This window comes from Solanum tuberosum, unplaced genomic scaffold, assembly GCF_000226075.1.
Source record: "Solanum tuberosum cultivar DM 1-3 516 R44 unplaced genomic scaffold, SolTub_3.0 scf00550, whole genome shotgun sequence".
Taxonomy (NCBI): Eukaryota; Viridiplantae; Streptophyta; class Magnoliopsida; order Solanales; family Solanaceae; genus Solanum; species Solanum tuberosum.
Window position 1 is genome coordinate 265,421 of NW_006239472.1, and position 21,881 is coordinate 287,301.

General features: G+C 32.3%; 3 protein-coding genes across 3 annotated transcripts; 2 read left to right on the forward strand and 1 right to left on the reverse strand.

The window, feature by feature from the left end:
• Positions 1 to 519: 519 nt before the first annotated feature.
• On the reverse strand, positions 520 to 2,206 carry LOC102588990 (nudix hydrolase 18, mitochondrial-like). Its single transcript, XM_006365353.2, has 5 exons — positions 2,131 to 2,206; positions 1,905 to 2,013; positions 1,719 to 1,808; positions 1,462 to 1,590; positions 520 to 1,227 (listed from the first exon to the last, which is right to left on the reverse strand). The coding sequence occupies exons 1-5, from the start codon at positions 2,190 to 2,192 to the stop codon at positions 847 to 849; spliced, it is 771 nt and encodes a 256-aa protein (XP_006365415.1). The 5' UTR covers positions 2,193 to 2,206; the 3' UTR covers positions 520 to 846.
• Positions 2,207 to 9,879: 7,673 nt separating this feature from the next.
• On the forward strand, positions 9,880 to 13,223 carry LOC102591651 (serine carboxypeptidase-like 45). Its single transcript, XM_015304426.1, has 10 exons — positions 9,880 to 10,200; positions 10,307 to 10,408; positions 10,497 to 10,592; positions 11,120 to 11,212; positions 11,310 to 11,389; positions 11,536 to 11,817; positions 11,912 to 12,036; positions 12,235 to 12,327; positions 12,458 to 12,575; positions 12,687 to 13,223. Exons 1-10 carry the CDS (start codon positions 9,969 to 9,971, stop codon positions 12,834 to 12,836), a joined length of 1,371 nt encoding a protein of 456 aa, XP_015159912.1. The 5' UTR covers positions 9,880 to 9,968; the 3' UTR covers positions 12,837 to 13,223.
• Positions 13,224 to 18,122: 4,899 nt separating this feature from the next.
• On the forward strand, positions 18,123 to 21,648 carry LOC102589311 (transcription factor ICE1-like). Its single transcript, XM_006365354.2, has 4 exons — positions 18,123 to 19,372; positions 20,243 to 20,479; positions 20,687 to 20,857; positions 21,363 to 21,648. Exons 1-4 carry the CDS (start codon positions 18,272 to 18,274, stop codon positions 21,444 to 21,446), a joined length of 1,593 nt encoding a protein of 530 aa, XP_006365416.1. The 5' UTR covers positions 18,123 to 18,271; the 3' UTR covers positions 21,447 to 21,648.
• The last annotated feature ends 233 nt before the right edge of the window (positions 21,649 to 21,881 follow it).

Below are 21,881 nucleotides of genomic sequence, written 5' to 3' on the forward strand. Positions count from 1 at the left end.
TTCACCTATAATTTCCTTACAAGTGACATGATTATGGAAAAATTTGTTAGGTGTTCTTTTATTCCCATCAACCATGTCTTGAGTTGGTACATTAACAGATTATTTTTGTCCCACCAAACATGTATGAGAAATCATATCATATGATTCTTGAAGACAATTAAACTACTCAAACACTGTATGAATCTCAATGAACTAAAGAATGAAGCAAAGCCAATTTTGTACATTAAACTCCTCTTTCATCTATTTGAATAGACAGTTTGAAAGTATGGATTCCGAGGTTGTTTTTTTTTCCAATTTATGTGACGTAGTTTCAATTGACATCAAAGTCAGGTAGAAACAAAGACTTCTGAACTTTGTGGTCTAAAATATGACATAACATTGCTCGATTATAAAACTTATAGAACTTGTGAAGTATGCACATAAACTGAAACAGTCTCTACATTAAAAGCGTATCACTCCTTTTGGAATGAACTAAAAAGGAAAGTATTCACATAAACAGAGAGTATATATAATGTCAGTCTGTACATTCACAATATATTGGTCAAGGAGTATTTACAACAAGCAACAAAAGAAAGACTATATGTAGCCTTAAGTCCCTAATCTATTTACAATAGGCATCCCCAATTCTTGATCCCCTGCCTACTTTTATTTATAAACGGTGGATCTAATTACAGGTTCAACAGAATTCAGTAGTACTTTAGGATCAAACTAAATATACATATGCAAAAAAAACAAGTGTATATATAGAGTTAGAGATACATTTCAGAAATCCACAACTAGCGTCTAAATACTAGATCCGCCACTGTTGCTCCCTAAGCTTGTTGATGTTTCTCCTTCCTTTAGTTGCTAGCTATGAGCAACAATGCTTATTCTTGTATCTTCATTGAACAATGATGTAGTAGCTATATGGCTTATTCCCAGATCTTCATTAAACAATGTCTCGTTGAACATCGAATCGTCTACAAAGATTGGATTGATGATTGGTTCTTCACAAGTCAAAGGATTAGCTTGATCAACATTGTCCATTCTTGGTTCTTCAATGTTGTACATTTGGTTAGCTACTGCAGTTGTATCAATGTTTGGCATTACTACATTTGACAATTCCTTGAAAGGGTATAATGTTTGAGGCTCTTCTTTGTTTCTCTTAGCAAGCTTAGAAGCAAAAACATCTAAAGCTTCCTTCATCCATGGATGCCAACATATTTCCCTCGCTTCGTTAAATTTCATCTGCAAAATTTAACCCAAACACTCTGTTACCTTCTACCAACAGAGGTACCAACTAACTCTGTTCACCACGACTTAGACAAATACAAATAAATTGCTTTTTACCTAAGTTTTAGTGAACAGAGTCACCGATATTAATAACACATGATTCTTACAATGAGGCAAATCCAACATTGAGTTAAAATTTTTAAATCCGCCTCTATTGTAATTAGAAATTGAGATAAAAAAAAAACAAACCCATAAACGTCGACGAGCAGATTTCTCAGGCCATTCATCTAATTCCTGAGTGACAAGCAAAGGCAGCATGTGTCCCTCATGAAATGTGCCTTGGCTTTTGCTCTTGAAACTCCAGGTACCTAAATAGTCCTGCATCCAATAAACAAACAAAACTCCATCACATCTTAAATTAATTGGAATCGACTACACGTACCATTCCAAAAAAAGCAATAATTTTCGATTTTGATTCTATAAAAATTTAAGTTTCATCGACTCACCTGAACATCAACATCGCCAAGAACTCCAGCTTCCTCAAAGGTTTCTCGTAAAGCTGCATCTTTTAACGACTCATCAATCTCCCAACCACCCTGTAATTTCATTACAAAACGAATAATATCAATATATATATATATTATAAAAACAATTATCCAATCAACGAAAATCAATAGAAAAAAAAAATGTACCTTAGGGAACATCAATCTTGGACTCTTTTGTGAGCTGATCAATAGAAACTCCAAATCATCAATATTGTAACCTGACTGGTAACTATTTATGTATCTGTATGGGATGCATCTGCAGCACCATATATAAAATCGAGAATTAAAAAATAAATATCATACATGTAACAAATAATCACACGATAGGCTTAATTTCAAATTTTATATCGAGATAATTCATTTAATAACGTACCCAACAACTTGACGACAACCTTCATTGTACCTCTGTAAGTCTCTTCCCATACGGGAGGACATAGAAAATGTCTTGAACATTTCTAAGAAGTAAATAAAATCAAATTATAACTTTCTTGTTCTTCATAAACAAAAAAAAGGGGAATGGAAGAAATGTCAATTATATGTAGGATTATTATAATTTGGCGGTTATAGAAAGAGAAAATAATTTTGCGAATTGTCTACTGCCTAAATATGGAAAAAAGATAGCTATTTTATTGGGTTACATCTCATATTTTTTCATACTAGAAGCTAAATACAGGGAATGGTATGCTATTTTTGTGTGTGTCCTCTCTTCTAATAAATAAGAGAAATAAATAAGACGTTTTGTATTTAGGAGTAAGATAAAGATAAACTATAGTTATTTATGAAAATTCGTCGGTTTTGGCATATCCAGAATTTCTATGACCACTAATTTAGGTGACATCATATTGTCTGTTAACAAGTTCCAATTCTTTCTTTCGTCCATCCATCTTTCGATCTAAAAAGCGAGTTTATAAATCTTATTTTGTAACCGTAATTGAAATAAAATAAAATATGTGCGGACCAAACAAACAAGAATCAACAATAAACGAATGGACATTGCTCTTCACAAGTCACAAGCCACTGTCATAGAGAATAAAGGGATTGGGTTTGCCTAGTGCCTGTGTGGTTTGTAGGCTATTACACAGTAGATGGTTTACCCAGTGCTCACCCAAAGCCTGAAGGGCAGAGGTTGTGATCGAGATTATAGCAACCGCGGATTATCTTGAGATTAAAAAAGAAAACGGGGATGGTTTCTTTTGTATTTGTATTTTCTAAGATAAGAATAAAGGAATAGTAAAAGGCCAATGATGCTTTTGTTTGGAAGTTCCAATTGAGGAGAACCTTTCAAAGCATTCAATTAGGAAGGTTGTTTGTATTTGGCCGTTTTACAAAATAAAAAAATGAAGTGTGTCAAACTTTTTCTATTTTGCTGAATGTGGGTTTATCAAAGTTGCGTGACATACTTTCATTCAAAAAATCTGAATTTGCGTGACTATTGTTGGCTAAGCCACTTCTCCGTTCCATTGCTTCAATTTGGTTGTCAAATCAGACACAAAATCTTTTGAATGTTATAATTTTAAATTAAAGATATATACAATGTATCGAAAACACGTGCACTAACCCAACTATCCTCACCTTAAAATTGTCCACCAGTTTGGTAAAAGGAACTTTGGCACCAAGGAAGCTAATTGTTCAAAAGTCAAAATTTATTACTATGTCAATCTTACAGGAATATAGAACTTAAACCGATTATCTAAAGGATGAAAGTTTCAATTTTATCCTATAAAAAACAAAAGTGGGCTTGAATATTTGTTCATTCTAGAAAGTGGAAGATTTTTCTTTCACATGTCTTTTTTTTATTTCTCACTCACTGATATCCGTACTGAATCCCAACTATTTCAGATTCACGCTACGTAGGGCTTTATTCATGGAAAATGTTTCCTACCAAAAAAAAATTTTATATCCAAATTTCAAATCCGAAATCTCCGATTAAAGATAAAACAACCTCATCTACTACACCACACATTTCTCGGGTCATGGCGCTCTTCAAATAATATAGTACCAAAGTCCAAAAGTGCATGATCAAATCATAGAATATTTGTTTTGACCAAGGTCACCCAAACCTAGGACTCGACTCAGTCCAATGTTCACACGTTACTGAGCACATTGAAATTACATACGCGTTAAAAAGATTACCACCATCAAGCACAAAGGTATAGTAACAATTAACTATTTAATTTCAAACAACTAGTCATTGATTATATGAACAATATACAAGTTGCTCAAAAGATTAATTTATCATAATTTGATTTTTTATATGTTGATCGTTTGATCATAAATCTATAATAACCCTTATTCTTTAGTCGCATGTGAGACCAATTATATATTTCTTGCAAATCTCACATAAATCGAGCTACGAAAAGGGGATGCTAATTATTTGAAAAAGGTAAAAACAAATTATCCTAATTTTATTTTGTAGTAGATATAAAATTGAACAAGACGTAGGATGCATATAACATACAAAATTGTCATGACACTACATAAGATAAATGTGTCTATTTGTTTAATTTTATACAAGTTTAAGTGTCTACTACTGCATACCCAAAATTGAAGGACATATATGTCAGTTGAAGCTAAATTGAAAGGCACATTTATGTATTACGTCTATATTTTATTATCCGTAGTAACTATACATTAAAGACAAACCACCGATCATAATTTTAAAATTCTGGATGTAGCTGATCGATTAGAGGTGTCAAACACCTATGAAATTAGTTAAAGATGTGCGAACTGATCTAAACACCAGATTATCATCAGGAAACAATTACAATTATTCTTTTTGTGGTAAAAGTGAAAAGTACTATAGAATTAGAAAAAATATAAATAAGTTCTATAACTTATTAAACTGTACTGATAAGTAAAAAAAAAATCCTACTTGCCGATTTAGAAAACGTAATAATGTTTTCAAGATTTTATTCAATACTCCCTAGTTCCTTTTTAGTTGTTTTTATAAGATTTGACACAATTCTTAAGAAAAAACTAATAAGGAGTGTTTTTAGATCAATATATTTCTTATTAATTTTTTAATCTTTCTTTATATATGTGCCTCTTTATTTTAGAATAATTAATGTTAAGGCAAAAGTGGAAAAAGATAATTAATTCTCTCTTGATGTTTAAATTAATAACTACTTCCTCCGTCCAACAATACTTATCCACTTTTGACTTTGCACATTTCTTAAGAAACTACAAATAAAAGGATAATTTTATTATATCACCATTTGAATATAATAAATATATTGTCTTGAAAAATGTGATAGAGAAACAACTATAATTAATGATAAGGGTAAATTAGAAATTAAGTGTAAAATTATCCATTGATTTTATAAAGTGAACAAGTATTGTTGGACATACCAAAATAGTATAGTGTACATCTATTGTTGGACGGAGGGAATATTTTTTTAATATATATGCCAACTAAAAAAAGGAACGGAGGAGTATTAATTAAGAAATAGATAACGATGAATAAAAAATTGACAAGTAGGCGTGGGGTTAGTAGCATAATCTTCGGTCAAATTATTCCTATTATATATAAACAGTCTTGTTTTAACTCTAAAACTTATCCATTTAATTCGCAATAAACTTAGCAATTTCCACATTCTGATTCGTTCCCACTCTTTTACCAATGACCAAGTGCGTGACTAAAGTGTTTTTAGGCCCAACTCGTTTATTATATAATAATAATATTAACATTCAACATTTTTAATAAGTCTTATATAATACAATAGACTCTGCCTAGCTATTTGGTCAGTTCATTTCATATTGAAGACAAGAATTAGAAGAGCAAAATGGCAAAGAAAGAAGAGATTTCAATGTTGGAACAAAACTACAAGGGATATGATCTTGTACATAGCCAAGTGAAGAAGATTAAGCAAGAAGAAGTGTCTAAGAACTATATTATTGATTTGTCTCTAAAGCAGCCAGAGATGAAAATAGTTCTAGCAAGGGAGGTTATTGTGACAAGGCAACACTCAAGATCAAGACTTGGATTAAACTCAGGGCAGCCTATCTACGTCGGCGATAACTAGCTAGGTTCAATTAAGTACTAGATGGTTCAATTTAATTAAGATGGTGTAGGTTAGTAGTACAGGTCATGAAATAAAGTCTAGTTGTTAGATTTTGTTTTTCCATTTTTGTAAGTATTTCATGGTCATGATCCTATACTTTTATGGCACTTTAATTTTCTTTCTTTTGATGCTTCTTGTTCAATTTGGACTATTACACAACTTCAGGTTGACAATTTTATGTTCTGGCTGAAAGCAGAGAAAAATTTTAGTTGTTAAAAAATGATTCACTTCATTTGCATCTTTTAAATAAGGAGATGAAATCATGGTAAAATCTAAAAGTACCATAGCATAGCAATTGGCAAATAGGAAGTATTTTGTACAGCAACTAATAAACTTCAGAAGCCTTTTTTTAAAAAGAAATAGGAAATTACAAGGTGGAGAATCGAAACATCACCTACAAGGTGAAAGTTCAGATAGTCTATCAATTGAGTTGCTTAAGATTTCACCTGAAATTTATCATGAACATGTGTTGTACTGTTATTTTGTTATTCTTTCTTTATGTTTTTTCTTCTCTTCTTTTGGACAGAGAGGAAACACAAAAAGGTCCAAATGTGTTCATTAGAAATTGTAAACAAAAATATCTTCAATGTTACCTTTCTATATTATATTTTACCTTATTCACTATCAGACACGAAGCTAAGATTTCAACTTTATGGATTCTGATTTTTACTAGCTCTGCCCCTGACTTGGACTAATTAACCCCTGAAACATATGATTAATCAACTTATAATTGTTTCTGTTGATGTTTTATTAAAGCACAGATTAACTACTGGTTACTATGCCCAAATTATTGCTTTGACCACTTCTTCAGCTAAAAAATAAAACCACTTCTTGAGCTAGTAGTTAGGATTTTGTTATCCCTTTATTTTCTCTAATAAATCTCCTTATTGATTCAAGGAGTTTGTTTAGCTTGAATTTGTTATTCCTTTATTTTCTCAAATAAAAAATCTCGAGTTTGTTTAGCAAGTAGTTTAGGTGGAGTTAATTTAGGCAAGTGGTTATTTCATTTTCTTATATATAAAGGCCTCATTGACTCAATAAAGACATTCAACTTTTGTGCTTTACTCTTGTTCTTGTAGAAAGAAACTTATGAGAATATCTAGCCTGCTATAAAAAAATAAAATTACTTAGAAACAAAATATCATTTGTATATTAGCATCAAAGAGTTCCTCAAAAAAGCTGCAAGTTTATGTATAAAGTTTGAATCAGTAAACTAAAAGCTACGTACGTGATGCAATCTGCGTTCGTTTGTCTGTAATTTTCTCACCTAGTAAAAACCTTTTATCAAAGATGTTCCTTTTTAAGATATTCTTTTTGCTACTGTGGAACATGAGAAACATCTTTGCTACTATTCCGGAGAACTTAGGTGGTAATGGGAATATCAATTCATAAATGTCGTGTCCAAATCAAAGAACTTACGTTAAAAAATCTTGACAAATAATAATTGAGTGGAGATTCAGTATTTTTGAACAAGGAAACGATCGGTTTTCATTTCAATTTCAATTTCAATTGTATGTACTATGTAAAACCAACCTGCTATTAAGAATATAACAAATTAAAAAATAAAAGAAGGGAAAAAACCATCAATATAAAAATCATTGTTAGTGCGTAAACCAATTATATACCACCATTCATAAAAAAGTATTACAGTCTTATCAAATAGATCCGATCGAAGGGGGAAGCAAAACAAAAAGAGCATTGTGTTTAGCGTGCAAACAAAATGGTGTGTATACAAATAGAAGAGTTTAATCGTGTCGACGGCGTGAACGGCGTGGTTACAGGTGCTAATTCGATAACGACAAGTTTTTATTGGTCCCCTGTACATTTAATAACTGCTTCTTCTTGTTTAGACTTCTAATTTGTCACAAGATTAGGTGACTTATTGTCAAGGTTAGTTAGGGAAGGTTTAATAACCTAGCAAAATTAACCTGTCTTTGACTTTGTGTCAACAACTACTAATTGAATGTGTTCCAACTTATAAAGTTGTAAATCTGAGTGTGCAGTTTCCTCAATTGTAAATTAAACACTGTATTATGAATAATTTATCTCCTAACTAATTAACTATCAAACATGATATTAATTTAATATCCGCATAACTCACCTTCAAACCAGCTACCGTATGACCCTGTGTTAATATCATAGGAATGTAACGGTTCACAAATACTATACTTGAATCTCAACTAAAAGGTCTACAAAGACTCTCATTGTTATTTTACAAGTGTAATGGGGAAAGGGTCCAAGTTCTCAAAGTCTATCTACAACTTTTGGCAGTTGTGGTTAGCTTGTGCAAATGGGGAAAAAAAAGGAAATATTGAAGAAAAATGCAAAACTTTTGTAAAGGGTCTTTCTGTTATCTCAGAAGGTGGGTGGGAGGGAGGGGGACCTTATAGTTTACAAGTTATAATGGTCTTTTTTGTGAGTGTGTGAAAAGCATAGTGACAAATCATCATGATGGTTTACATACATCATTATTATAAAGACACCTTTTTCAAGTAAAGTTTCAAAGACAATATAATTATTATTCCTTCAAACAAATAAGTACATAAAGATATGTTTTTAGTCTTTGCTGTATTTGATTTGGGAGTATATGCCATGATTCACCTTTTGATTAATTTAATTCCATCATTTCTCAATTTCCAATGTTCCAACTAATGTCTCTCTAACTCCACAATATTTATCTCGTCTTATTTATCCAAACATTATTAGTATTTCTTTTATTATTAAACAATTCTAAATTTAATGATAATATATGTTATAATATTTGATTGAATTATACTACTTTCATGTATAAAGATTCATTCAAATTGTTGAAGAAGTAAATATAATTTATACCAAAAATAGAATTTCCTAGCCCATATAGAGGTGGATTATGTATCATGATTATAATTTAATTTGTAGTCTAAATATTAAAAAATACTTGGAATAATCTTGTTTTTAACTCATCGATCTCTTGAGGGGTCGTTTGATTGAACATATTAGGTAAGGTGCATAGGAAATATAGATATTAAATTTTAGTAGAATGTTTGGTTGTAAATTTAAGTCTAATACAACTAATACATGCATCATACTCGATATTGTTTTTACACATAGTAAATTATGATATTAACAATACGGGAAATTTGAGAGTTGACACATGATTCTGAGACATGAGTAAGTTACTCTGGATAAAGAATCATACTAATTGTGACAGAGCATATACTGATTTTTTTCACTTTAGAGTACAGTTGTATTTTTCATTTTATAGGAAACTTAATGAGAAAACCAAATGTGTATAAATTTTGTAAGAGAAATTCAAGAATTGAAAAGGCAAACACCTGGGGACTCCACTGTCCCTACTCTCTTCTTTCATATTCAAGAAAACAACACCTCTTTGCTGAGTGCTGAATCTGTTGACAGAGCCCATCTGCACTATATGGGGGGGACCAGCTAAGAATTTCTTCATAACATCTCTGGTCATTTTGTTCTCTTGTTCATGTCCCTCTCTGCTTAACATTTACTTGCCAAACACCCATTAACATGACTCGTGGCGGAGTGTTAAGTACTATTTTATCCATGTCGAGTTTGAATCTTTTTGGATGAAGAACCAGAACTAGAACCCTAAGCTCCATATAATTAGGCCTAATTTAGTATAGTATCAGAGTCAGACTCACTTCGCTCGATCTGTATGCAATAATGAATATAATGTCATGTTTCGAACCGGAGAATAGTACTTTGGATAAAGAATGTTTGGATCCGGGTGTGAGAGGTGTTGATGAGAACGATCCACATCAGAATAAGCATGTGCAATCTTCCTCTCTTTGAGTTAGTTTTTGAGATATGAGTTAGACCAAAGACCTAATTTGACACTATTACCTCAAATATGAGAGTTCTCAATGAAAATTCAAATTTAGTCGTACTACCATTCAGATATCATATCAGGATAGGAAAACAAAAAAAAATTACACGCCTAGAGACAAGACAAGAAAATATGATAGTTTGAATATATTATTAATACTGTAGTGAATTGAACTAGGCATGCTATTTATTTAATGCCACCCACTCATAAGTCCATGACTTTCTGTTTGTGCCTTCAAGTATATTAGCTCAGCTCTCTCAAGTATTGTCACTCAAAAAACTCCTTTTCTTCTCCAACAAAAACTTCAAAAAAGCAATGGCTCTGTCTCTCTTTTTCTTTCTTCTTTGTGCTTCTGTAAGAATTGGGTATGCATTTCCTCCTCATCCAGACAAAATCATTCTATTACCTGGACAACCCCAAGTGGGATTTCAACAGTTTTCAGGCTATGTCACTGTTGATGACAAGAAACAAAGAGCCCTCTTTTACTACTTTGTGGAAGCAGAAACAGATCCAGCTTCTAAGCCTCTTGTTTTGTGGCTGAATGGAGGTACACAAAAGTTACTTTCTTTCTTTTTCTTGAAATTAAGGGTTGTTTAGAAAAATTCTGCCATTTGGTTTCTTGAAAAAGTTTGAAACATTGATGTTTTCTGTAGGACCTGGTTGTTCTTCTGTGGGAGTTGGTGCATTTTCTGAGAATGGTCCATTCAGACCAAGAGGACAAGTTCTTGTTAAGAATGAACACAGCTGGAATAAAGGTGGAATTTTGTCACTTTTTTTTTGCTCATTTGGGTATCTTTAGTTAGCTACAGAAGTTTAAAATTGATTCTTTTCTTGATTATGCAGAGGCAAATATGTTATACTTAGAGTCTCCAGTTGGGGTTGGCTTCTCTTATTCAACTAATACATCTTCCTATGAGACAGTTAATGATGAGATAACAGGTACTCTCTCTGTTTCAATTTGTTTGGCAAATTACTATAAGTCACAACAGTTAACAATTCAAAATATGGTTTAAAAAAATCATTTGACTGTCCAAATAGTAACTAAGACATATAAATTTCTATATCCTGCCTGCGAATCGAAGCTCTTATCTCTCTAGCTCTTGAAACGTAGTGAGTAAGTTTTAGCTACTGTTAAACCATAGTTTCATATGTTTAAACATGGATTTCACGTTTAAGTTTTTTTTTATTCAGACATAAAGTTCAGCTCCAAAAGTTTGATCTTTTCTTGTTCTGTTTTAATATTCTTTTCTATATAATGACCATGTGATGCCCATCACCATTTAAATACTGATTAGAGTTGTAAACTAGCAATTCTTTTATGGTGTAAAGGAAAAGTAACATGTTTGATGAGATTCTGGAATCCTACTGTTTTGTCTTTGTGAAGTATAACTGTTAATTGCTTTATATTTTTATATTTGTACATCCTAAAGCCGTTAAACTTTTGTGTTTTTCTTTATGTTTTTTAGCCAGGGACAATGTTGTGTTCTTGCAAAGCTGGTTTAACAAATTCCCACAGTATAGAAAAAACAATTTATTTTTAACTGGGGAGAGTTATGCAGGTAGCTTTTTCTTAAGCACATTGATTAACATACTAACATTTTTTAATTTTAGATCTTTTTCTTGGTTAGTATTCATATTTTGGTATGTTGATTACAGGCCATTATGTACCTCAACTTGCCAATCTCATGATTGAGCTTAACAACAAGAAGAAATTGTTCAATTTGAAAGGAGTTGCAGTAAGTATGACCTAATGAAATGAATTTTTACTTCACATTTGCAAACAAGGTGTTGCATTTGATCAAGCGCGTTGTGTTTGTAGTATATGAGATCGAAAAATTAGTTCTTGTTTAATCCTATTCTTTTTTCTTTCTTGTCATGGCAGCTGGGTAATCCTGTTTTGGAATTTGCTACTGACTTCAATTCGAGGGCTGAGTACTTCTGGTCTCATGGCCTAATATCAGACTCCACATACAGAATGTTCACTTCTGTTTGCAATTATTCTCGCTATGTGAGCGAGTACTACAGGGGCGGTGTATCACCAATGTGTTCAAGAGTCATGAGCCTTGTAAGTAGAGAAACCAGCAAATTTGTGGACAAATATGATGTTACCCTGGATGTCTGTATGTCGTCGGTGCTCTCTCAGTCCAAAATTATAAGTCCACAAGTAAGTCGTTGCTTAAACTGTTTTGATGTCTCAATACTGTCTTCCTTGTCTTATCGAACTACACTGACTGTGTTTTAATGATACTAATAACTAGGAAAATGGTGAGAAGATAGATGTCTGCATCGACGATGAAACTGTCAATTACTTAAACCGACAAGATGTGAGAACGGCTCTTCATGCCAGACTTGTTGGCGTTCGCAGCTGGGATGTTTGCAGCACGTAAGTCAATCCACAAGCATATCTTAATTAAGAAAATCAACTTTAATATAAATGAAGTTGTTTCTTCACATCACTTGCTACAATTCAACTCAATACAGAGTTGTTACTTATACCACAGTTACAAGCTGTTTTTGTAGCTTTAAAGGTCCACCTATTTTGTGAGTATTTACTAATTATTTTTTCCTTCTACTGCAACAGCATTCTGGATTATCAATTGCTTGATATAGAGATACCAACCATATCTATAGTAGGATTGCTTGTTAAGGAGAGAATTCCAGTCTTAATTTACAGGTACGTATGAAGTATAACCCGACATTATAATCTTCCATCAAACACCAATGCTAATAAATAGATCTGTCATTTCTTGAAATCTCTCTTCTGATTCAAGATCGTAGTATAACGTGTAATATCTTGACAACAGTGGGGATCAAGATTCTGTTGTTCCATTGACTGGAAGCCGCTCCGTTGTACATCAACTAGCAAACCAGATGGGACTGAACACAACTGTACCCTATAGAGTTTGGTTTTCAGGACAACAGGTAAACAAATTGCATTTGGTCCATTTTGCGAAATGACAAAAAGATAAATTTTAATATTACTTTCATGTAGAAACTCATTTTCTCTTCTTTTTTTTGTTTTCATCATTTTAGGTTGGTGGATGGACTCAAGTGTATGATAATATCCTTTCATTTGCAACCATTAGAGGTGCTGCTCATGAAGCTCCTTTCTCTCAGCCAGAGAGATCACTTGTTCTGTTCAGGTCATTTCTTCAAGGCAAGGCACTTCCTGAAGTATTCTAAGATCCCAAATTGATGATTGGACAGCCAGAGTAAATAGATCTTTCTTGTGCATACACTTCACAGTTAAATGTAAAAGGTTCCTTGTTTTTTTTCCGCTTTTGCTCGGAAAGATTAGAAGTTGTGGAGGTGCGCGCAAGCTTGTTAGAACACCACGATTATTTGAAAAGAAATGATTAGAAGAAGACTAGAAGAGTCTGAAAAAAGTATGATACTAGGACCTCCTTATTGTGAAATTAGTTTTAGTTTTCATTTTCTTTCTTTAAATTTTGGCTGGCATGCAAATGAATGCTGGAAGAGCATCTGTAAGCTTTGTTGAAAGCAAAAGGGTCCACCATCACTAAATATTTGTTCTTTCATAATCCATACTTCATGTGTTGGGTTAGTTGATATCATGTTTGTTCAGTAAGTAAATTTGACTACTTAATATGTGAAATTTATTGAATTTAGAAGTAACTGAAAAAACAACACCAATTAAACAAAAACCTCAAACTTTATGAAATTTCAACTTTATAGGTTTTACAAACTAATCTGATGAAGTACACTAATTATGGATGAACTATTCAATCATCTAGTTTATAAAATACGTACAATATATATATATATATATATATATGTGTGTGTGTGTATGTGGGGGACTCTTATGGATATATACCTATTAGTCAACTAGGTTACCAATATGATAGAAATTTACAGAATATATCAGTGTATATGTTGTGTATATACATGAGTCAACAACTATGCCTGGTCGAATCCAATTAAAGGTCCAAAATGAAGAACAGTCCAGGCCCCTTACTTTATAATGACATGTAAGCCCAAAACTTGAAGGGTCCAAATGGATGGGGTGAAATATGGGGGAGGGGGGGGGGGTCTTAGATTCGATATTATGTTTCTCGATCGAGTTCATCGTATGAGGGTATGTGGTTTGGGCTATTACACTGAAGCAGGGCTATCCAAAGTGCAATTCAAAAAATACCAACGGTGAATTTCCTTATTATCCAAAAAAAGAAGGGGAAATTACATTTCTCGATCGAGTTCATCGTATGAGGGTATGTGGTTTGGGCTATTACACTGAAGCAGGGCTATCCAAAGTGCAATTCAAAAAATACCAACGGTGAATTTCCTTATTATCCAAAAAAAGAAGGGGAAATTACATTTCTCGATCGAGTTCATCGTATGAGGGTATGTGGTTTGGGCTATTACACTGAAGCAGGGCTATCCAAAGTGCAATTCAAAAAATACCAACGGTGAATTTCCTTATTATCCAAAAAAAGAAGGGGAAATTACATTTCTCGATCGAGTTCATCGTATGAGGGTATGTGGTTTGGGCTATTACACTGAAGCAGGGCTATCCAAAGTGCAATTCAAAAAATACCAACGGTGAATTTCCTTATTATCCAAAAAAAGAAGGGGAAATTACATTTCTCGATCGAGTTCATCGTATGAGGGTATGTGGTTTGGGCTATTACACTGAAGCAGGGCTATCCAAAGTGCAATTCAAAAAATACCAACGGTGAATTTCCTTATTATCCAAAAAAAAAAAAGGGGAAATTCATCGATATACGAATTCAAAAAATATCAAGCATATTTTGCGGTTTATTAGTTTGGTGTGATTAAATATCAAATGCGTATAAATTTTTTTACTCAGTTCATTTAATGGTCTCATGTTTGTTTTGGAAATTGGGTAATTTTGAGGAGAAAGAACAACAATATCGCAATTCACGAGCAAAGGGAGGAAATTGTGAAGGCTGCTTCTCTATAATTAATGGTCCTTCTACATCATTGTCCTATGTCCGTTTCAAATTATCTATCGTAACTTTTAAAAATAAATATCTCAATTTGTATCATTTTAAAAGTTCAACATAATATTAATTATCTTTTTTCATTTTTATCCTTAGTATTGAAACTCTCAGTAAAGTAAATATTTAATGAAAAAAGATTATATCTTAAAACATAAATGAAGTTAAATAATCAAAATTCCATCTTAATTTATATTTTTTTACGAACTTGTAAATGAAAATCATGATACACAATTTGGGACATAGGAAGTAATAACTCAATTCTGAAACACAACTATTAATTAAATACCCCACCCCCACCCCGTATGGTTGTTTGAAAAGTTCATAAGTTTTGGCCATAAATCAATTCCCTCTACGACACGATGTAATCCATTTTAATAGCATTTTTTATCCTTTAGTTATTACTAGGAGATTATAATTTTAGTCTTTATAATATTAAACTAAAGTATATTTACTCTTTAATTATTGAAATATATTTTAAATTCTTTTATTTGTAAATATTTTCAATAAAAAAAAAGGTGAGGGAAGTAAAGCAGCAAAATCCAGAGAATAAAAGGGTGTTTGATGTATGAAAAAAAAGAAAAAATGAAATGGATGGGGCACCAGAATTTAAGTCTATAATTGAGAAATTGGGTGCGGTAAAATTGAAAGGTCTCACGAGATTCTTGGCTCTTTATAAAAATATTTCCTACTTTGTTTTTAGTAAATAAATTAATTTAGTGGCAAAGGACGGATACAGAATTTGAAATGTATGAATTTTAGATTTTTATCTTTTTAAATTATGAAGTTTTTAATTAACAATATTTTTTCAAATAAATAATAAATTTAATCTAAATCGACCAATTCTATTGTAATCTAAATAAAAACTCACAGTTCATTTGAGTTGTCAAAATTAACTCGAAAAGTAGCCCATCTTTTTTAACTTTGGAATACATGAAGGAAATGAAACTTCTGCGTCCTCTCGTTTTGTGAAATAATCAATTATCCGAGTTATCAACTTGTTGGATCTAAAGGGTCTCGTTAGATTTACGTGAATTAAATAATTTTAAGTATATTTTGTAAATATTTAATTGTTAATTTAAGTACTATTATATTATTAACTCAAAAACATTGTAAAAATTAATATAAATAAATTATTCATTAGTTTTTATACATCCAAAAAACAAGCCAAACATGATCCATAAGGATAGCTAAGTTGATTGAGCAAGAAATCTCTCGCATACATTTTTGATCGATCTCATCATACGAAATCGCCTAATATGTTTTTTCTCGACAATTATATTGACTATAATCTACATATTATTACATTGGAGCGAGGTTTATCCTGTTCTTACATTAGGAATAGCAATTACGATTTGCCTGGTGGTAAAGAAGAAAAAGCAAGTCAAGCACCTTTTATTCTTATTGTGACCAAAAATTTGAGATTGGATGGTTCTTTTTGCTAAGACAAGACAATCACATGCACTGGCTGCTACCAAAGAGTTCAGTCTCTATTTTCTTTTGTTCTATCATTTCACATGTTGATTGCTACTTATTCCTATAATGTTTGAATGACATGACCTATTAAATTACAGCTCACAAAAGAAATGTTGAATTCAAAGTAGAGTGGTAAAAAATTGATTATATCCATAAAATTTAGTAAAAATTTAGTAAATTTCATTGCGTTAAGAGTCAATTACATCATATTTCTATTCTTTCCTAAATTATAAAAATCCCTAAAAATTATAGAATTTCAGATACATCAAAAAAGTTGTGGATACATAGCTAATAGCTCATGGATTGTGAATGATACATTACTTAATGGAATATATGTATCATAGAGGGGATAGAGATGTATCTAAGAGGAAATTTTTGTAATTTTTTTAAATGGTAGCAATTTTAGAGATTATGATAAAATAAAATATGTATTTATGTAATTTTCCCCTGAAATGTAGCCTATATATAGCGGTGAATTTAAAATCTAATGTTTTTTGGTTTCTATTTTAATCTCAAGTAAATATAATATAGCAAGTGAGTTTATAATTAAATAAGACTGTATTTATGACACATAACTATAACTTCAAGAAAATTACACAACATAGTAGTTACATTTTGGATTGCATAGCAAATATACACTATACACATGCATATTGATATAGTATGTAATGATACCATTTTTTCCCGTATTTTCAGCTTGATATAGTATACACTGATACAATTAATATTCGCTTGCAATAGATGATATCGATCACCTAAATAACAACTTTATAATTGATACTCACTTTATATAACTTTTCCACTTAATGTATTAATTATAACTACATTTCATAAATGCACAAATTAAAACTATATTTCATAATTCCACTCTAAACTATAGTTATTTAAGAAATTTTCCATAATTTTATAAAATTTCGTCTAATAATACTAGTGGCAACAAAATACAGGCATTTGAATTCAAAGTAGCAGTTTTGGTCTTCATGGTGGGGTAATCTGTTTTCTTCATCATTAATTTAAAGAGATTTGGCAGTTTGCTAATGATTACTTTACTAATTATTATTACTGATTACAAGAAAATTAAACAGAAAATCCAGATATTAAGTAAACTTTATTCACCTGAAACATCCCAACATTAACACAACTTAATAATTACGATGTTCGGATATAATGCATGATATTAGCCACAGCTGTTTAAAACTTAAAACGTAAAATATTCATGTGATTATATATCATCTCATTAAATAAAAAAATTTAAAATTAAATTATTATTAAAAATAAATATGTACTCCTATCATTTTTCTTTATACTTGCTAAAAACAAGTATTACATAAAATGAAACAGAAGAAGTATCGTATTAAAAATAGGAGTCATTGTAATAAACTAATACTTTCATTTTATGTGATATTTTTGACTTGATATGAAACTTAAGATTTTTTTTAAAATTTATGATCTAAAACTAGTTCTATATATTTGTGTGATTATAAATTATTTTATTAAGAAAAAAATATAAATTTTAAAATTAAATTATTATTGTATTAAACATAAAAATGTATTCCCTCTATATCTCATTTTATGTAACATACATTCCTTTTTAGTCTATTTTAAAAAGAATGTTACTTTAAATTCTCTTTTTACAATGATTTACCATCACAAAATAATTTTTAAAAAAATATTATTTCTTTTGTCTTACTTTATATGACTTACTTTTCCTTTTAGTCAATTTTTAAAGAAGAATCACACATTTTTATATTAAGTAACAACTTCAAAACGCATATTTTATCCTTAATAAAATAATTTCTAGCCACACACTAATTTTACATCACAAGTTTCAAAAGTCTTTTTTTAAATTTTATCTTAAATTTTATGTAAAATGAAACTATCTCATATAAATGAGATGGAGGTAATAATATGATAAAGTTAAATGATGTCACGTAAAATGAGACGGTCGAGTATATTTTTAAGTAAATTTTGAGACAGAAGCCGTAATATAAAGATGATAAGAGTCTGAGTGAAAACGTAACGTTCGAAGGAGCTATAAAGTGTCATCTCTAGAAAGGCCATTTCCCTTTTTTCCTCTGCTGCTTACGTCTTCTTTCTTCTTTGCCTTCCATTACTTTCTGTATCCGTTTAACACCCTCATAATCCTCTGAATCTAACCAAAAAATGCTCTCAAGAGTTAACAGTATGGTTTGGGATATGGAAGGCAAACAAGAAGAAGAAAAAGAAGAAACTTTTACCAACAAGGAGGATACCACTAATGGTGAGCTTGGAAACAAAGAAGATATGGAATTGGGTGCACTTTCTACATTCAAATCCATGTTAGATGGTACAGATGTAGACTGGTATCACAACAACATGCAAAACCATACTGAAAATATCTGTTTCACTCAGAATTTCACTGAATTAGCTGAAAACAGCATGTTTCTACAGCCAGTAGTACCAGTGGATTCTTCATCTTCTTGTTCACCATCTTCAGTTTCTGTTTTCAACAATCTAGACCCATCTCAGGTACATTACTTTTTAGCCCAAAAGGCTATTAACAACAACCCTTTGGATTATGGTTTTAATTTGGGTTGTGAAAATGGTTTTCTTGAAGCTCAAGGTATGGGTGGTTTGAATAAAGGGGGATTTCTTCTTGCTGGTGGTGGGTTTCATGATTTGAGCTCACAGAACCAAATGGGTAACCCCAATTTGAATTCATTTACTCAATACCCATCATCCCATTTGCCCCAAAATAGTAGTACTACTGGGTTTAGTCCACTAGGGTTTGTTGATGGTTCTGCCAATGAGAACTCTCTGTTTCTCAATAGGTCCAAGTTGTTAAAGCCACTTGATAATTTTGCTTCAATTGGAGCACAACCAACTCTTTTCCAGAAAAGGGCTGCTCTTAGGAAGAACTTAGCTAATAGTACTGGTGGCAGTTTGGGGGATTTTGGAGGTGAAATTGGGCAGAATTCCATCAATGGAGAGGGTGAAAGGAAGAGAAAGTGGGGTAATGGGGAAGAACTTGATGATGTGAGCTTTGATGGGTGCACATTGAGTTATGATTCAGATGATCTTACTGAAAATGTTACTAATAAGGTGGATGATAGTGTTAAGAATGGTGGAAATAGCTCGAATGCAACTAGCACCGTCACCGGTGGGAATCAGAAAGGAAAGAAAAAGGGACTGCCGGCTAAGAATTTGATGGCTGAACGACGACGTAGGAAGAAGCTAAACGATAGGCTTTACATGTTGAGGTCTGTTGTACCAAGGATTAGCAAGGTAACAAATTGTTTACATCAAATTCTCGTGAATTCCTGTATGATTATATTATTCTAACATGTTTTAGCTATTCAAAATTGTCAGCCTTTAGCTTCCTTTCCCAAGAGAATGAAAAAAAGAACAAGCGAAATTGAAATACAGTGTTATTATTTCTTCTTTTCTGTTTTGAATGTACTTCATTTACTCTTTTTAAGGTATGCAACTTTGCCCTATGCATAGTTCAAAAAAGTTTTCTGGATTAAAGCTATTTGATAATCGCATTAAATTCACTCACATGAACTATATGAAAAGATTTCAAAAGGATCTTTTATTTTGGACCACACAAGAGAATAGACATCACTAACTTTCTGCAAGTCTTTTAGTTTGAGCGGTAACTCTTACATTCTACTTTAATCTCTCTTGTACATATCTGCTTCAACTTGTTTCTTCATCCCTCAGGGGTGGGGGGAGAGTCTATTTGCTGTCCCACCACTCCTCAAACAGCTTGGATTATTGTAAATGGTCATAAATATATGCTTAATTAAGATGTCAAAGTTTATGGTATGGCAACAACATGGTACTTGAATTTCAGCACTATCATGCAGAAACATTTTTACCGCAGCTCTAAGAAACCAAGACATAGGAAGTTATCTTTAATAGACCGCAATGCAGGAAGTAATTGCAATACCTTGAATGCATTCATGCAAATTCTTTCTAAATGAAGTGAAATATGTTTATGCATAACTTGTGGTGATTAGAGCTGAAAGTTAATTTGCGTCTTAATTGAGATTTAATTCCAAACAACCATTGGACTTGATTTTAATCTTCCTGACTACCCTAATATCAAAAGCTTCTTCTTGGCATGCAATTTGTGAATGTGCATGTTCACAGATGGACAGGGCTTCAATCTTAGGGGATGCAATCGAGTACTTAAAGGAGCTTCTACAGAAAATCAATGACCTGCATAATGAACTGGAGTCCACGCCGCCCAGCTCTTCATTGACCCAAACGACAAGCTTCTATCCTCTAACACCAACTGGACCAGCTCTGCCAGGCCGCATCAAGGAAGAACTCTATCCAAGTTCATTTGCAAGCCCACTATCTAGCCCTACTGGACAACCTGCAAGGGTAAAATATCTTTAACCAACAATCACATTTCATGCAGAAGAAACTTATTATACTACAGACTTGTGTTTCTAGTTAGATGTTTTTGTATGCATGCATATACATTGATTGCATTGAGCACTATTACGGTGTTCTTCATGGCGGTAAATTCGAAAAGTCATCATGTTATTAGTTTGAGATGATGTAATGCCGATTTTGTTTTACTTTTAGGTTGAAGTAAAGGCAAGAGATGGAAGAGCTGTGAATATACATATGTTTTGCAGCCGCAGACCAGGTCTCTTACTCTCAACAATGAGGGCACTCGACAACCTCGGACTGGACATCCAACAAGCTGTTATCAGCTGCTTCAATGGGTTTGCCTTGGATATCTTTAGAGCTGAGGTACTTCCTTTTCTGTTTAATTGACAATGTTGGACTATTGGATTGGAAAATGCTTAGCAGAAGTTCGTGTATATACAATTGAAGTCCATCAGTCTCTGCACAAATGCACATCCTTCTGGAACAAGCAGAACCTAAAACCATATTAAGCTTTTAACATGGGAACGTCGAAGATAAGTTAAAAGAGAATAATATATAAAAAATGTGATTACCAACAGATAACTGAGAAATAATCTTTTAGAAAGCTGGTAGTCCAAATTACTCATGGTAAGCTATGGCGCCACTTCAATGAGCTCCCCCAGGATTGCATAGATTCTGTTCTGTTCCCTCCTTGATTGAGTATACTTATCAGTCTCCCTACCCAGAAAGCATGTTTTCGCTTTGGAGAAGAAGTAAATAGCAAGAGTTAAATGATCTGCGATTTAATTGGTTTGTTACCCTTGGCAATTTTATGTGCTGTGGAAATGAATTCTTCTTTTGATGATTGTTTTTGTTCGGGTAATCTCAGCAATGCAAAGAAGGTCAAGACTTTCATCCTGATCAGATCAAAGCAGTACTGCTGGATTCCGCCGGTTGCCATGGGATGATATAAGCTTCTATGATTGACAAAGGGAAACAATGTAGTCACAACTTTCAACTTTAGACTCTACTTGTTGTTCTTAGCCAATTTCCTATGCTCCTTTTGTATTTCTATATTTCATCCAGTAGGCTGTTGTTTTGTGTTACAACTCACAATTTGCTATTCCATGAACCTTTGCTTTCATTTACTAGTTACTTAGTGAACCGATTAACTAGCAGTTTTCTCAATTGTTCTGCAATTTTAGTGTATAAAAAGCATATGCAAGGAAAATTTGAATGTGTCAATGAAATACACTCATTAATTCTGATATTATCTTGATTTATTTTCCACCTTGGGATGTCGTGAAATAGTTGTACTGCATTCACCTTCAACTATACATCCAGGTTCGAGTTCTGGAAATGGAAAGTTTTCCGTCCAACTACTGGATGGTTAAAGCAAAAAAGGGAA